We start from the raw sequence: 16,576 nt of genomic DNA on the forward strand, positions 1-16,576 counted from the left end.
CCTCAGGCAGAGAGAAGATTTGAGACATTATATCCCTGTCATTTCACCAAACCAAGAAATTTTCATAAAGGTCACAAATGACTCCACCGCCCACCCCATGTCACCAAATCCAATGGGCATTTTTCATTTTTTTTAATTAAAAAAATTATTTTTAAAGACTTTATTTATTTGAGAGAGAGAGAACCCAAAGGGAAGAGGGAGATTCAGACTCCCTGCTGAGCAGAGAGCCCACTGCAGGGCTCCATCCCAGGACTCTGAGATCAGGGGCCAAGCTGAAGGCAAATGCTTCACGGGCTGAGCCACCCAGGTGCCCCTGATGGGCACTATTCAGTCCCTAACTTCCTTGACCTCTAGGTGGAACTCAATGTCCAGGATCACTTTGCCCTTGCTTCTCTTGGCCTCTGTGATACAACAGAGTTCTCCTATCTCTGGCTTACTTCTTCATTGACTCCTCCTCTTTTGCTAGATTCCAAGAAAGCCATGTTACTCGGGAGGCTGACCTAGTTCTCCATCTCTTCTTGCTGTGCATTCCCACTCTTGGAGGTCCCATTTATCTCTCTTGTACTCAGATGACTTCCAAATTGCCATTTTTCCTCTGAAATCCAGACCCCTATATACTTACATCTCCAGTTGGATAACTGAAAATCATCTCAAACTCAACATCTCCAAAACTGTATCCTTGATTCCCTTTGAACTAAAACCTCAGTCTTCTCCATCTGAGAAAGCCAGTTTAAGTCAGGAACCTGAGTTAGACTTAATTTTGTTCTTCTTTCTCTAACCCTCCATACCCCCATCTCATCTGCAAATCCTTTCAATTCTACATCCAATATATGGCTCTTTCATCCATCTACTGGTTTCCCATGTAAAAATGATACCTCCAGGGCGCCTGAGTGGCTCAGTGGGTTAAAGCCTCTGCCTTCGGCTTGGGTCATGATCCCGGGATCCTGGAATCGAGTCCCACATCGGGCTTTCTGCTTGGTGGGGAGCCTGCTTCCTCCTCCTCCTCCTCCTCTCTCTCTCTCTCTGCCTGCCTCTGCCTACTTGTGATCTCTGTCTGCCAAATAAATAAATAAAATCTTTTTAAAAAATGATACCTCCATTACCTTTTCTTATCATCTCTCAAGATTTGTGGTCTCAAGGGGCGCCTGGGTGGCTCAGTGGGTTAAAGCCTCTGTCTTTGGATCGGGTCATGATCCCAGGGTCCTGGGATCGAGCTCCGAGTCAGGCTTTCTGCTCAGTGGGGAGCCTGCTTCCCTGCTCTCTCTGCCTGCCTCTCTGCCTACTTGTGGTCTCTATCTGTCAAATAAATAAATAAAATCTTTAAAAAAATTTTTTGGTCTCAGGATGATTTTACACCCTGAAAAAATTATTTAGGAAACAACCCAATGTCCTTCAACTGTAAATGGATAAACTGTGGCACAACTGTACAACAGAATACTACTCAGCACTGAAAAGGAATGTACTACGGATATAGGCAGCTACAAGGATGAAGTCCAAATGTATTGTGCTGAGTGAAAAGAGCCAGATTCAAAAGGCTGTTTCTAGCACGATTCCATTTACATGACATTCTTAAAATGACAAGACTAGATTAGTGCTTGCTGGAGGTTTGTGGTGGAGCAAGGGGTTGACCAAAATGCTGAGGCACAGGGAATTCTTTGGGTGTTGGAAGCATTACAGAATGGTTGTGTAACTTCACGCTTGGAACTTCATGTCAGAATTCATGGAACTTCACATCCAAAAGCATGAATTTTATGCATCCTTCCACATTCTGTCACACAGAGTATTAAAAGGACACGTGTGTATATTTAAAAGTAAATAAATAAGGTATTAGTTAAAACTCTACTAGGGCTTTCCTTTTTATGGGTTATATCTATTGATATTTAACATGCTATAAATTAAAACTGATAAATTTTAAAGCTATTTATTAATTTACTGTAATATAGTTAACCCACAATGTTACATTAGTTTCAGGTGTACAGCATAGGGGTTCAACTTCTTTATATACTACGCTGTGCTCACCACAATCAGAGCTCCCATCTGTCACAACACAACACTATTTCACTATCCTTGACTATCTTCTCTATGTTGTACCTTTTATTCTCGTGACTTATTCATTCCATAACTGGAAGTATGTATCTCCCACTCCCCTTTGCCCATTTTGTCCATTCCCCCCACCCCCTTCCCTCTGGAAACTATCAGTTTGTTCTCTGCATTTATAGATCTGTTTCTGCTTTTTTTGTTTGTTTTGTGTTTTTAAGAAGATTCTATTTTTAAGTAGTTTTCACACCCAATGTGAGGCTTGAACTTACAACCCTGAGATCAAGAGTCGTGTGGTCTACTAACTTGAGCAAGCCAGGCACCCCAAAACCATTTCTTTTTACATTTAAAATAATAAACTCATTGCATGTTAAAATAGGTAACATATATTTATGAAAAAATAATTATTTTCCAAACCAAAAAAAAAATTAACAAGAAAAGTAGGATCGTATTACATTTCTGCAAAATCTGCTGCATATCTGACTCAACAAAAAGGCAGCTGGATTCTCATATCTGTTCTTGCTTTCAGTCTGTAGCAATATGTTTTTCGGTTAAAATAGATGAAGAAAACCCAACTTCATGATGATATGTCAAAGAGATGGGTGTTGTTTAAATAGCTTTTTAGGCAGAATTCTAAGAATGACTCCCAAATGACACTCACCTGTGTATAAATTCTGTCCCCTTTGAGAGTAGTTGTTTACGGATATTATTACTTCCATGATCATATTAGTTAGCTGGCAAACAGAAATTATCCAGGTGGGCCTAATGTAATGTGCGCCCTTTCCAAGGAGAGTGCCAGCAAGAAATGGGGACCCCAGACTTAGAACCTGAAGGAACTGGATTTATTTTAACATTCTGTATGAACCTAGAAGCAGACTTTTCCCCCAGGCCTTCCAGATAAGGGTCTGGCTTAGCTGACAAGATAACTTGACCTCAGTCTTGTGAGACCCCAAGCAGAGATGTCAGGTGAACCCACCTGGACTTCAGAGCTACAGAACTGTGAGGTAAGAGGAAGGTGCTGTATTAAGTTGTTAAGTTGCTGGTAACTTGTTATTGCAACAGTAGAAAACTAATACCTTGTGGATATTCTTCTTTCATACTTATACCTAAACTTCACAAGTGGTAGTTTCCTGATGCTTATTTGTGATGTTGACTCTGAAACCATATCAATGAACTTTTTGTACTCTGTTACATTAAAATTCATTGGTCTGTCTTGCACTTTGAATGGATCTATTATCTATGGATGATTTGGTAACATGCATTAGTCATTTGGAAAATACTGGCCTACCCGGTTATACAGATCTTCCAATTGTTGACTCATTGTATGATTCTACAATATGAAAGGCTGCATTTGTGAATATCTTATCAGAAATGTCTTTAGGGTACTGAGAAACTCTCAAGTTCACAGTGACAGATCAAGTTTTCCAAAAGTCTGGTTTTCACTTGAAAGCTTAAATGTTATCGTGGACAACAAATACAATCAGTGGACTTCCTTGAGATGACAATCACTTCGCTCATTTTCAACAGAACACTGGCCCGTGTATGAATAACCATAGTTTGTCTGTCAATCGTTCTTTCAAGTTAAAAAAAAAAAAAAAAGGATAAGGTTGCTTGGGTGGCTCAGATGGTTAAGCATCTGCCTTTGGCTCAGGTCATGATCTCCAGGTCCTGGGATGGAGTCCCACGTGGGGCTCCTGGCTCGGCCAGGAGTCTGTGTCTTCCTTTCCCTGTACCTCTCTCCCCACCTGTGCTCTCTCTGTCTCTCTGTCTCTCTCTCAAATATATATAAATCTTAAAAAAAAAAAAGCAGGAGGGTTCTATGAAAAGCTGGCTAGTTTAGATTGCAATCAATCACACAAGTGCTTTTCCTCATGACACTCATCACACTTGAGTATGCAGTCGAAGTGCTTTACACACCCTTCCTATTTTGTCACACAGACTATTTGAAAAGACATGTACTCAAGGGGTTAATTTTAATAAAAAATAATCTTTACGGTTTCATCAAGACATTTTAAAGTGGAACTGACAGTTCTTCTACAAGGAATACATTGATGATGAAGAACAGCGTGAATGTTAGTTTGGCGCCACTGCCTTGATCCGAGCTAAGGTGCCAGCATTTATGCCAAAAAATACTGCTTTTGCTCCACCAGGGCAATGTCAACACAGTGAAATGGCAAATAACATCTTAGTGTTATCATGCGAGTAGTTTTGTCTGAGTCCCTTGAATGAATCTTAGTGGCGCCCAGTGGTCTTTGGGTCACACTTTTAGGGCTGGTGATTTAGGCCAAAACTGGAAGGGGACACAAGAAGGAGGGTGGAGATGAAACATTTTTAAAAGATTTTATTTATTTATTTATTTGAGAGAGAGCGCGAGCATGATGGGACGGGGGTGGGCCAGAGGCAGAGGGAGAAGCAGGCTCCCCACCCAGGCAGGGAGCACTATGCCAGGCTCAATCCCAGGACCCTGGGTTCATGACCTTAGCTGAAGACAGACACCCAACAACTGAGCCATCAGTTGTCCCTGAAGTTGAAACTCCTGTCCTGTCCATAGAGGAGGCAGCTGGGAATAAAAAGGAGGAAAGAATTTCTAGATTTCTTCCCCCAAGGACCTCTGCTGTGCCCCTTTTTCTCTTGACCTGCCTTGCTCCTGAGCTGTCCCAGCCAAGTCAGAAGTTACCCTCTAAAACTCCCCCTTCCTGGGATGTTGGATGTTCTGTCTTGCAAGGCCAAAATACTAACAGAGAATCTCATCATGGCCCATGTATCTGTCATGACCTTTTGCCATCCAACACTAGAGCCCCAAAGCTCTGCTAGACTGAATCTATTAGCTTCAGACTGTCTTCTCTGCCACTGAATGACAGTCCATTCACATGGAATGAGCACCTGCTGTGGACCCAGCCCTCTGCCAGGTGCCAACAGGAGTGAGGAGAGATGACAAAGCCCCTTCCCTGATCACCTCAATAGGGAGGCTCCCATCACATCTGAAAAGGGAACTCAAATGAAAAGGTGGTGGATATTGGCATGTTTTGGGGGCTCCCTGGAGAGAGTGTCTGTTCAAAGAGACCTGGAAAGGGAGAGGTAGAATTTTAGTCATGGGGAAGAGGAGAGGCCTTCTAGACCTAGGCAGGGAGGTGCAGATGATCACGTGCAGGGCCCTTGTAACAGCAAGGCCTGTGGGAAGTGAGAGGGAATTCTGAGTGGAGTTGGAGGTGAGGCTGAAAACACGGAGAAAATCGTGCCTGCCATTTGCCGCCAGCCACCAGGTTGCTGGTGGGTGCGGGTGTGTGAACAGGGTGGAAGCTGAGCTAAGAAGGCAAATCTGGCCACGTGTGCAGAAAACACCTGACAATATGTGGGACAAAAAGAATCAACACCAATTTACCTACAGAATCTCATTTCATCCTCAACGTCAACCCTGTGATACGGCATGACTCTTTCCACCACGCCCCCCCCCCCCAGGAAACTGAGGCTCAGGGAGATTGGTTAATTGACCCAAGGCCACCTGGACGGTAGATTGCGAGGAGGGAATCCAACTCACGCCTGTCTCCCAAGCTCTGGGAACCTAACCACGGTGATGGGGGCTGGAGAGAGGAATAATTACAATAATGATAACAGGCAACAGAGGCTGAGGTCCAAGGACATGTCTGACTGAACAACCTCTACACTGTCTCGTGAAACCTTCACTATAACCCTGCAGGGTAGGGACCCTTATGTCATTTCACCTATGCGGACACTGGGCAATGGGAGGGTAAGTCATTTGCCACGGGCCACGCAGCTAGGTGCTGGAGCTGGGACGCCCCCGAGTGTATCTGAGTCTCGAGGCCAAGCTTTTCCCCGTGAAGGTCCAGCGTAGATACACAGACGCTAGATGATGGGGACCTGAGCTAGAGTGGCAGCCCAAGCCATCTAGAGCAGCGGCTGGTGAGGGCTCAGTGAAGAGCTGCGCCCCGTTTTGTAGTTTTGTAGTTTTGTAGTTTTGTATTTGGGAGGTGGAGCCATTGACGGATCCGCCCAGCCCCAGAGCACTGGTGACGGGACAGGGGAGCCTTGCTCAGGTTGTGATGCCGGTCTTCCTCTTCCACTGGCCCCTTCTGCCATCTGCATCCCACCACAGCAGCCCACGGGGGCGACCACACAAGGGATCACACCCTCCAAGCAGCTGTATTGTACAGTCTCCTGGTTGGGGGGGGGGTTGTTGAAACCAAACCAACCAGCGTTCCCGTCTCAGATATGTCACTCACTAGCTATTTGGGAAGTCACTTCATCTCTCTGTGCCTCAGTTTCCTGCTCCTCTTGAAATGGGAGCGATAACAGTACCTACATCATAGGACCTCCGTAAGGAGTAAACGAAGTAATAAAAAAAGAAAGTGCTTAGCACAGTGCCTGACACATCATAAGCGCTCAATAAATGCTCCCTTATTTTTGTGGTGCTGGTGGCTATTCTCAGGACCCCATCAGTACCCACCTCCTGGGAAGACACCTGCCACTAGTCAGCAAGATCAGGCCTTACTTAGGCATGATCAGCGGGACTCCAAGACCAAAAGGGAAAGAAGAGAATGCACTCCCCAGAGTTCTGTGTCTTTCAGAGGCTTCCCAGGCCAGGCTGGGAAAGAGGCTGCCTCGGAGAAGAGGGGCTGGCAAGGCTGGTCAGAGGAGCCAGGGAGGGGGCAGGATGAACTGAATAGCAGAGGGAAGGAGCCTGGCTGGGAGTTACCTAGTCCCTGGGCACCCTCCTCCCGCCCCTCCTGCTTCCTCCAAGTTGTTTTTCTAGGCCCCTGCCGTCCAAATGAGGAGCAAATGGGGAGCTGCAAGGGGGCTCTCCCTGCACCACATGGGCCACAGCCTGGCTCCAGTGGCAGGCCAAGAGGCAGAGGGTGCAGGAGGAGGGCTGACCTGGCAACAAACTGTTCTCCAGAGGGGACCCTCTGGCTCAGGAACCCAAGGGCCTGGGTCCAGGACTTGGCACATTTGGGACATTTGGACTTGAGGGCAGAGGTCCCAGGTACCATTTGCTATTTTTGCTTTGGGGACAGACTGGGTGGGGGAGAAAACCTTCCCCTTTTTTCCTCTCTCAGAGCAGACCCTGCCTTGCTTCGGGCCCCCATACTGGCCTTTTAGGGCTTCCTGCCTCCCAACCCCAGGGGCCCCGGCTCAAGAGGCAAAGGCTGGAGGGAGAGAGTAAGATCTCCATTGCTGACGTGAGTACAGAATCAGTTCTGGGCCTTTTTGCCTGCCATTGTCAGTCCTATCCCTGAGGGCTAGGACTCTCACTGTTCCCCGGATGGCCCCCCTCTCCTCACCAGCCCCCAGTGGTGGTGCACTGCAGTGGTTAAAAGCACAGAGTCGACCTGAGTTCAAATCCCAGTCTTGTCACGTTTAGCTCTCTGACCTTGGGCAAGTATTTTAATCTCATCTATAAAATGAGGCTTGTATCTTCCTTGTTTATGAGACAAATTAATCCATGCAAAATGCTTAGGACAGTGCCTGGTACATAAATGTTTAACAAATGTTCTCTCCTCTTACTCCATTTCTGTGCCAGCTCTGCCTGCCAGGATGACACGTCCCCTTCTCTCTGCCGACTTAGGCCCAGCCCAGCTCAACCACCCCCTCCTCCAAGAGGTCTCCCAACCGGGATTACCCCTTCTCCTGACCTCTGTTACTCTCCCTAGTGAGACTAGACCCATTTGGAGAGCAAGGACTGTGACGTGAGCAGCGCTAAGTGAATCATCGAACAACGTGTAGGCGCGAGGGCAAATCTGGTGACCGTGACTGTGACCACCAGCGAGAAATGTATCGTGCTGCATGGTGTACATAGTACACGCATTTGTGTATGCTTCCACCTCTATCTCCATCTCCATATGACAAAAGCAAAAGTTGCATAAAATGATCTACATCCTCACCATATGTGATCCGTGCTTCTCTTTGCCATTCACTCATTTGGTTAAATGCTGGCTATGACCTACTCCATTGGTTTGTAAGCCCTACCTTCAGTTGTGACCCACAACATTGTCCATGATAAGCCTGACACAGGGTGGGATTAAGACCTCCAGAGGCCCCAAACCCTGAAAGGATTAGGGGTGAAAGGCCTTGGCCTGTTTACAAAGATGAGGTCAAGTCAAGGGAAGCTGTCGTGGAGGGTGCGTGGAGGCCACGGGAGGCAGAAACCAGGAGAAGCAGGTCGGGCTCAGGAAGTGAAGGGCTTCAGCTGTCACTCCCTTCGTAGGGGTCTGGATATTTCTTCTGGGCAACTGGGAATCACCAGAAGTTTTCCAGTGCAGGAAGACTGTACTCAGGTGTGTGTTTCAGTAAGATCACTGGGGTGGCTGGCGGGGAGGATGGAGTAGAAGAGCCAAGTCAGGGACAAGGGAAAACAGCCTTGGAATCTGTTTCATGTGGCCGGGTGAGAGAGGATGGATAAGACCACAGTCAAAGAAACAATGAGGTGAGCAGGGGAGCCCAGAGAAGACAGATGGGAGAAATGGCTGAGGTTTTTGCTTGCGTGACTCGGCCCATATGATACTGGTTCCTGAGGTGGGTATGGAGGAGGTTTGCCAGGGAGGAAATATCATTCTCAAGTTTTGATTCATTCAACAAACATTAATGGGACTAACATAGAGAAACCAACGTTTTAGTTTGCCAAGTTGGAGCATTAAAGAAAAAAAAAAAGAATATCCACTGTGATCATTTCACAAAAGAAAGACTATTTTGCTTTCCCCACCCCACAAATAGGAAGGCCATAGTCTCAGAATAAAGGACAGTCTTTTTTATAAGTGACTAAGTTTGGATTATTGAAAAGCTCTCCTTTGCATGTTTTTCCCATTTTGCTGTGACTAACTGAAAACATCACTGTGTATCAGCCTAATTCGGGGACTGCTACTGAGAACCACATGTCTGGTCAATGGGCAGATGTCAGCAACAGAGACCAAGAGCAATGGTTCCAGAAGTAGGAGAAAACAAGAGAGTAATGGTGGAGACCAAGAGCGGAAGGAGGGTGTAAGAAAAGAGGGCTTGGCCGCGAGTGTCTATTGCCATCCAAGATTCAAAGAGATCACTGAATTTGGCAATTAGAAGGGGTTGTTGGTGACCTTTGGTGGTGCTCATTCACTAGGAAGATGGGGCAGGGGCCAAACTGTAGTAAGTTGAGGTACATTTGAGGGTGATGGGAAGAAAATAGAGAGGTAAGTGGAGAGGGAGAGAAAAAGAGACAGAGATAGGGAGAACATGTTAAGGGAACAAGAGAACACATCTGGGGCCGGAGGGGCCTTATTTCCTGGCATAAAAGAGACCACCATTTTATAATCAGAAAGGAAAGAACTAGTACAAAGAAACTGGATTTCCCTGAAGAGAAGGGGGAATAATGTCTGGAGGAAGGGCTCAGAGAAGGAGGGTAGATGAGGCCAAGGCCCAGATAAAGGGATTAGCCTTTAACAAGAGGGGCACCTTGTCCCCTGAGAAGGGAGGGCTGGAGGGCAAGGAAGTTGGAGAGGCCGGCCAATTTTGGGGGGGTGGGGCAGGGCACTGAGGTAATTCATGCTTGAAGGCCTCTGTTTTCTCAGGGAAGTAGGAGGAGAGGGGTGGAGCAGGAACATGGTTGGGAGCTGAAGGAAGTTTGGAATGGGGCCCAGGGAAATGTGGAGGCTGGAGTTGCGGCTTGACTGGGAACTCACTCGAGGGTGGCTGAGGGGGACAGGGCCCCAGTTGAGGTTGTCTAAATCTGTCTGGCTTTGTGCAGGTTTTGTCTCCCTCCCTAGGCTATAAGCACCTGGAGGCAGTGTCCTCAGCACTTTCCTCTTTCTAGTCCCTTCCTTTTCCAGGCAATGCCCAGTGCCGTGTAGCCCAGAGGAGGCGCCCAGTCCTCTCAGAAGGGCCTGCCAAAGGAATCACTGACAAAGCCCAGAGATACCACAGGGCTGTCAGAGGAAACAGAGGTAGGCTCATAATCACCCTGCCAAGATGTGACACATTTTGGTGGTTCCACACCTTTCCTTACTACCCTGTTGGCCATCCTGCTCCTTCCTGTTCTGTGCTGACTGCGAGGGAAAATAGTCAGGCTCCCACTTTTGTCCAGTGATGCTTGCAGGCCTTAAATCCTTCAGGCTGGAGAGAGCCCACCGAGATGGGCCAGGGGCTTCATCTCACATACACTGAATGAGGTGGTGACAATTCTCAGGAGGAGCAGTCGTGTGGGGAGACCAAAGAGCCATTGCAGACAGGCCTAAAGGCCACCTGGACTCCAGAAGAGCATGCTGGCAGGGGAAACCTGAGGGCTGCTCAGAGGAGTGAGGGGGCTGGACAGCCCCAGCAGTGAAGGACTATGACTGAATGAACACAGGTTCAAGGTTGGAGGTGGCGGGATGGGTGGCACGGCTGAGTTGGCTTGGGCTCAGGAGTCATGTCTCCCTCTTCTCCCTAGCCTTCTTCTGTCCTGCTTGTTTGCGGAGGCCATGGTCAGCTAGAGGTCAAGAAACTCCCAGGGAGTGCCAGTAGGTCTGCTTCTTCTTTGCAGGCCCCAGTCCTTCCAGAATTTTCTTCCACCTGGATCCTCCCCCTCAGCCTCACACCTCATTGGAACCTGCGAAGCCAAGCCATACAAGCAAATTCTCATCCTCTGGAGGTCAACTGAGCAAGAACCCTCAGAGACTGATAGAAACTCAGACTTCCCCAGCAGCCCTCCTTTTCCCCTCTCCGGGACACAGGCTCCAGCCTGGGCTTCCACAAAGCAGGGCCAGAGAGCTTACCTCGGTCTGAGGCAGCACATGCCACTGCCCTCCTTTCAACACATATAATAAACCTCTGTTTATCGAGGGCTGGGGCTGTGCCAGGCCCTTGGGTTAGGTGGTGGCTGGGCTGTTAGAAAATTTTCCTTGGATGGAGCCAAAATGCGTCTCCTTGTAGATTTCGCCCTGGGCCTCGGCCTCGCTCCCACGGAATAAGTGTCCTTTCCACCCGAGAGGGTTTTCTGCTCCCTGATAAGCATTTCCTTCTTTCTTAATTTTCCCATGTCTTTCTTTTCTCTTGCTCAAAGGACAGCAGGATCCTGTGGAACTTCGGAGGACGTTCAGAAAAGCGCGAAGCAGGAAGTAAAAATCTCCCACAGTCTTATTCCCAGAACTGACCGCAGTCACCTTCTTCCTTCTTCCAAGCAGTCTCCCCCTCCGCCCCCCAACACGGCATCCTGGATAAACCCTGCTTGTTTTCTTTCCCCAGGCCAATTTGAATGTGAAATTGTCTCACTGTTCAAGGAGTTGTTGAGCCGGCTTTCTAAAGTGAGGCATTTGTTGATCTTGTTTCCAATTTTCCTTTGCTACAGAGCACCCGGTGGGGCTGGAATTTCAAGTGGGGGGGGAGGGGGTGGGTGAAGAGAGAAAAGAGGAGCCCTTGAATCGAATTGCTCAGACGATTTTAGGATCTGATGTTCTTTCCCACTTTCTGTGTTGATGATTATCCTTCTAGAGCCTGATTGTGAGGGCCTGCTTAGTATTCACTGGCAAATACTTACCCTAATGAATGTAGCTGGTTTCCTATTATTGGACATTGAGGTTGTTTCAAATTTTGGACAATCACAAACCCCACCTGGATGAATACCCAAGAAGCTAAATCCATGCTGGTCCTGGATGCTGAGCTCGAGAGAAATATTCCGGGACTTTAAAGCACAAGGAGGCCACCAGCAGTTGTAACTGGAAGCTTTTTGGCAAAGGCCCAGAAGACTGGCTAAGGCTAAAGACGGTGCTGCAGCCGCTTGGCTTGCTTGCCCCGCCCCTGGGGTCAGTACCCCTTTACCCTGCAACCCCGTCACAGAGTGTTCAGGCTGGCAAGGCCCCTTGAGGCCACTGGACCTGCACCCTGCACCCTCGTCTCACATGTGAGGGGAATGAAAGCCCCTGGGCTGGGGATGGTTCTGAGGCAGTTTAGCGGCCAGAAAGAACCCTGCCTCCCGCCATCCCCCCACAACACTCCCCCCAGCATCCTGGCTTCTGGACTGGGAGTCGAGCTCTGAGACTTGAAATCTGACCTCCAAGCCCTGAAATGCTGCCTGCACTCCTTTACTAGACCACTTACTGCTGAGGCCGCGAGAGGAGATTTGGGCACTTTTGCAAAGGAACCGACACAGAAAACAAAGGGCATGGAAGGAAGGCTCCAGGGTGACTCCACGGGCAGCTGGATCTGCTCCACCCACAACCTCCTATTTTCCTGACCCAGGTGGCATGCTTAACGGCAGTCACCCTCTGTCGGGTCCACTGGGCACATCTCTTGTGGGTTTTGAGCCGAAATAACGTGTGAGTCCGTCGCTTGCCTTAGCCGGGTCAGCTGTCCCTTTTTGCTGGGAACTGGCTTTGCCAAAGGCCCGTCTCAAGAGCCCTCTGTGCCTGACAGCTTTCTGTGGTTTGGGGTGCTAATGAGCTTCCCTCCTTTCCCCCCTCCAGCCTTGTTACTGCCTGGGGAATTTGCACAAATGGTGTGTGATTTGCCCCTTCTGTGTTTTCTTTTCTGACTTGGAGGTAAAGAAAACCCCTCACCCCCCACAGACACTCTGTTTATTCAACTGGGAGGGTTTTCACACCCAGAGACCCAGCTCCCCCTCCCTGAGCTCCCTGTTCTAAATCTTCATCCCTCCTCCCAGGTCCCCCAGCCCTGCTCTGCCCTGAATAATTTATGAGTCCAGACAGGCCTTATAAAAGGGTCTCCCAGGAAAGGCCAAAAGAATGCAGGAGGTTCTGAGAAATGAGAGCCCCTACGGCCTGCCTGGCCTCGACCGCCTAAGGATGGACCCTTCTGTTCCTGCTGCTGCTGCCCCTGTCCCAGCCCCAGTCCTAGCTCCAGCCCCTGTGCAGCACCCCCAGGCACTCCCTGGCCTATTAAGTCCATCGGCCCTTGTTTCCTCTGGACAGCAAGTAGGTGGCAGAGAAAGGTAAGTGGAACTTGGCCTCTGGCGACCCGAACTCTGGCTTAGTAGGGTTCTGGGAGTCCTGGGACAATGAAATGGATGAATGGCCAGGGTGCCCCTGCTCCCTGTGGAGGGGTAGGGCAAGACCTCACAGCCCCCAAAGACTGCCCCTTCCACATCTCAGGCTAGAGTGCCTCAACTGGTTTCTCACATCACTCATCCCTCTGGGTGGCAGGAGGGAACTTGGGGACGGAGGCATTGCCAAAGCTAAAAGCTGAGCAGCCAGGGCCTCATGGGCCAAGGGGCTCAGTCCATTGAGGAGCACAGGGGAGACGTCCACACTGCGTGCATGTCTTCCATATGACCTAGGCTGAAGAGTGGGTAAAAGAGGGCCAAAGTCCCAAGAAGCCTTTGACTGGTGGTGGGGGTTCGGGGGGGCTGTCTTTTTCCTGACCAGGCCTTAAGATTTCCATTTGCTTCTTTTCCAGACCTCTGGAAGTCTAGTGGGGAAGCAGTGGGCCCAGGAATAGTTCAGGCCACTTTCCCCAGTGCAGGAAGATGACAGGACTCTCAGTTCTGCTTGTTGGAGTAGGAGATCAGGGGCCAGATATTTTCCGTGCAACCCTAATTTATTCCTCCAAACATGTAACAGTCAACAAACACTGAGTGAAATGCCTACTGTGTACCAGGCATTGCTCTGGGCGTTGGGGATTCAGATGCAATCACACCTATGTCTGCGCCCAAGAAGCTCAACAGCGAGTAAACAGATAATTACAAAACAGCCTGACAAGAGCAATGATCACATTATTCAAGAAGGCGGGAGGGGCCCTGCCTGGAGCCGAGTGCTTCGGAGGTTCCCATCTCCTTCCTCCACGGACTGATCTTGCCTCTCTGTCCTAGAGGAGCTTGTCTCTGGAGGCCCTGGCTGTCCTCTACAAGTGACCCGTCGAGCCAGGTTTGGAGACTGGTGGATTCGGTGAGTCTGAGCCCCTGTGGCCCACGGTCACATGCACAGGCAGCCACGTGCGTTCACAGTGGTCAGGCAGGTCCCCTTCCAGAGCACCCCTGCCTTTGGGCCAGGGCTGCAGATGTGGGAATGCCTCTCCACGGCCTCCCTCACATTTGATTTCACGATGACTGAGGGAGGAGGGCCTCTCTGGGGTTTCAAAGGGAAGGATGAAGAGATGAGTGCCCAGGAGTGGGGAGGGATTTGGGCAGACCCCACAGCTAACCTGTGGGAGAACTGGTGCTAGAATCCTGGTCTCCTGGCATGCAGCCTCACCCTGCAAGCCCCTTCCCCTGAATCTTTGTGGCTCAGTAGAACTCTGTCTCCCGGCCAACCTCCAAACAGGTGTTAAAACAGGGGCAGGAAAGCAAACAACCCCCAGGACTCTGTGGATTTGTTTTACAACCAGAAGGACAGAGGCCCTTGTGGGGGGCGGGGCGCAGGGGCTGCCCCCAGGGATGTCTAAGGTTTCTAGATCATCTTAGGGAGGGTTGTGAGCCCTGGTATAGAGGAGGCAGCTGTGTAGCCATGGGTTTTGAGTCACATGCTAGCTCTTGCTTTGGACAGGCTACTGGTGGTCCAACAGGTGCAGAAGTCACAAAGGCTGACTCCGAGTTCCATCATCCCGTCAGGTAAGCCTATGGCGTTCAGCTTGGAACCTGACGTAGATCTGTCAGCTCTTCTAATCCTCAGAGCAGCCCTGTGGAGCAGGAGGAGGCAGGCAGTGCCAAGATCCCTCTTTCTTAGACCAGGAAACTGAAGCCCAGGGTGGTTCAGAGAGTTGACCAAGGTTGGCTTCCTTGGAGGATCTGTAGGTGACCCCTAAGAATGAGCCCCAATGGGTGGCGTCAGCAAAGGAAGTCTTAGTGAGATGTGGAGGATGCACGGCTAGAGAATTCTTGGCTAGAAGACTTCTGAAGTCGTGGGTGGGGGGAGGGTGGGATCAATGTTGGAGTTGACAGATGCCGGGGCAGGGGCTCCCCACAGCTCTAGGCCCACCAGATATGACCTTCCTGCCTGGGGCCATTTTGAAAGATCTGTTACAATCATTCTTTTCCCTTTCGCCTCACTACTGTGGACAGGAGAAGGAGTTTGGGGGTTGACTTCCATCTGGCCTTCCTTGCCTCTCTGCACGTATGAGACCTAACTATGTCAGGGGCCATATTTCTTCTCTGTCCACAGGCTCTTCTGGCCTAAATCCCGCTCCTTTGACTACCTGTACAGTGATGGGGAGATTTTACTGCAGAACTTCCCTGTCCAGGCAACCATCAACCTATATGAGGACTCAGACAGCGAAGAGGAGGAGGAGGAAGAAGAAAAGGACAAGGAAGAGGAGACAGAGGAAAGGGGGCCAGAAGAGTGTGTGAGGGTACCAAGGTCAGCACCACACACGGCCACAGTTCATCTTCCTTCCCCTCTCCTGACATGCCCAAACTGAACTGGTCAGAGTCTGATTGGGGTTCAGTATGACTGGCAAGGCTCTAGAACATCAATGAGGCAGGAATCTCCAGATATAGCTTTCTGGATTATAAGTTGGGCCCTGGAGCGCCCAGCTCACCGTGGCTGTATTCAATTGGCCTGTGAGCCCAGGCCTCTGGTATCTCATTGTCTGTGTTGCTGTGGTGTTGACAATGAGAGGGTCCAAGGAGCTCTAGGGGAAGACCTGCTTTCTGAAGCATCTCGGAAGCAGATCAAGACAGCACCTGCCTATGCAGAGAGAACCAGTTACTCTTTAGGGGGTCTTTGACTCCCCAGCATTCCAGCTGGCCCCAGAGTCCTGCCTCCCTTCAGAAAGCCTGACTTCTGGCTTCCCCTGCAGAGACACCAATATCAGATCCATGCAAAGTGGGGGCACCTCTTTGAGGCGACTTGCAGGACAGGAAAGGGGCATCTAGGAAATCAGCTTGCTTTGGAGAACCTCCATATATTTTGCATGCTATCCACTGAGGTCTGTATGTTGGTATGAAATAAATCAGGAGAAAAATAAACTAGATGATGTGTGCCCTTTTCCTGGAACTGTGCAGATTTCTTAACTGAACTCTGCCCATGTTGTGAAGCCACAGGCAGAGGGTCAGAGAACAGCTCAAGGCCGATTCATTGCCCTACCTGAGGTCAGTTGACAGATTCTACTCCATGGGGATATAGGGCCGGGACTGACCCAGCATGGGGCCAGGCTTTCTCTGTCAACTTGTGAAATCAGTCAGGCTCAATTAAACTTCAACAGCAGCTTAGGAAAGGAGCAAAAAGGCCTCCAAAACGCAGGGAGTATGGGTCGGGGGAGGCAGGGGGAGGAGTGAGACGTGTAGCCTCTGCTGAGCTTTGGAGATGAGGATATGCATGCAGGGAGGGAGTTCAAGGGGTCGGTTACTAAATCCTATCAACTTTATCTCCTCGATTCCCTTTGTATCTTCCACAGCTCAGGTCCTCATGCCCATCCTGCCCCGATTACCCCAACTCATGTTCTTGCCTTCCTACGCAATGTGCCCTCCCCACTCACTGGTCCCGAGATCAGACCTTAGCGTGCCCCGCCGAAAGCCCTACCATGCTCTTCATTGCCTCACCAACAGTTGGGACTTACCGTTCTTTTTTTCTTTTGATCACAGATCCCCTTGAGAATCTATGGCTTCTCTATTCATATATTCACAAAT

At 49.5% G+C, this 16,576-nt stretch overlaps 1 protein-coding gene across 1 annotated transcript; it reads left to right on the forward strand.

Annotated features, from left to right (window-relative positions):
- Positions 1-12,037: 12,037 nt before the first annotated feature.
- On the forward strand, positions 12,038-15,922 carry RIPPLY1 (ripply transcriptional repressor 1). Its single transcript, XM_047716124.1, has 4 exons — positions 12,038-12,946; positions 13,823-13,898; positions 14,496-14,560; positions 15,111-15,922. Exons 1-4 carry the CDS (start codon positions 12,741-12,743, stop codon positions 15,364-15,366), a joined length of 603 nt encoding a protein of 200 aa, XP_047572080.1. The 5' UTR covers positions 12,038-12,740; the 3' UTR covers positions 15,367-15,922.
- The last annotated feature ends 654 nt before the right edge of the window (positions 15,923-16,576 follow it).

This window comes from Lutra lutra, chromosome X (assembly GCF_902655055.1).
Source record: "Lutra lutra chromosome X, mLutLut1.2, whole genome shotgun sequence".
In the NCBI taxonomy this organism is placed as follows: domain Eukaryota; kingdom Metazoa; phylum Chordata; class Mammalia; order Carnivora; family Mustelidae; genus Lutra; species Lutra lutra.

Coding starts and splice junctions, on each gene's coding strand:
- RIPPLY1 (XM_047716124.1), top strand. CDS start 12,741: ATGCAGGAGGTTCTGAGAAATGAGAGCCCCTACGGCCTGCCTGGCCTC. Junction 12,947..13,822: donor CAAGTAGGTGGCAGAGAAAG/GTAAGTGGAACT, acceptor TCTCTGTCCTAG/AGGAGCTTGTCTCTGGAGGC. Junction 14,561..15,110: donor GAGTTCCATCATCCCGTCAG/GTAAGCCTATGG, acceptor CTCTGTCCACAG/GCTCTTCTGGCCTAAATCCC.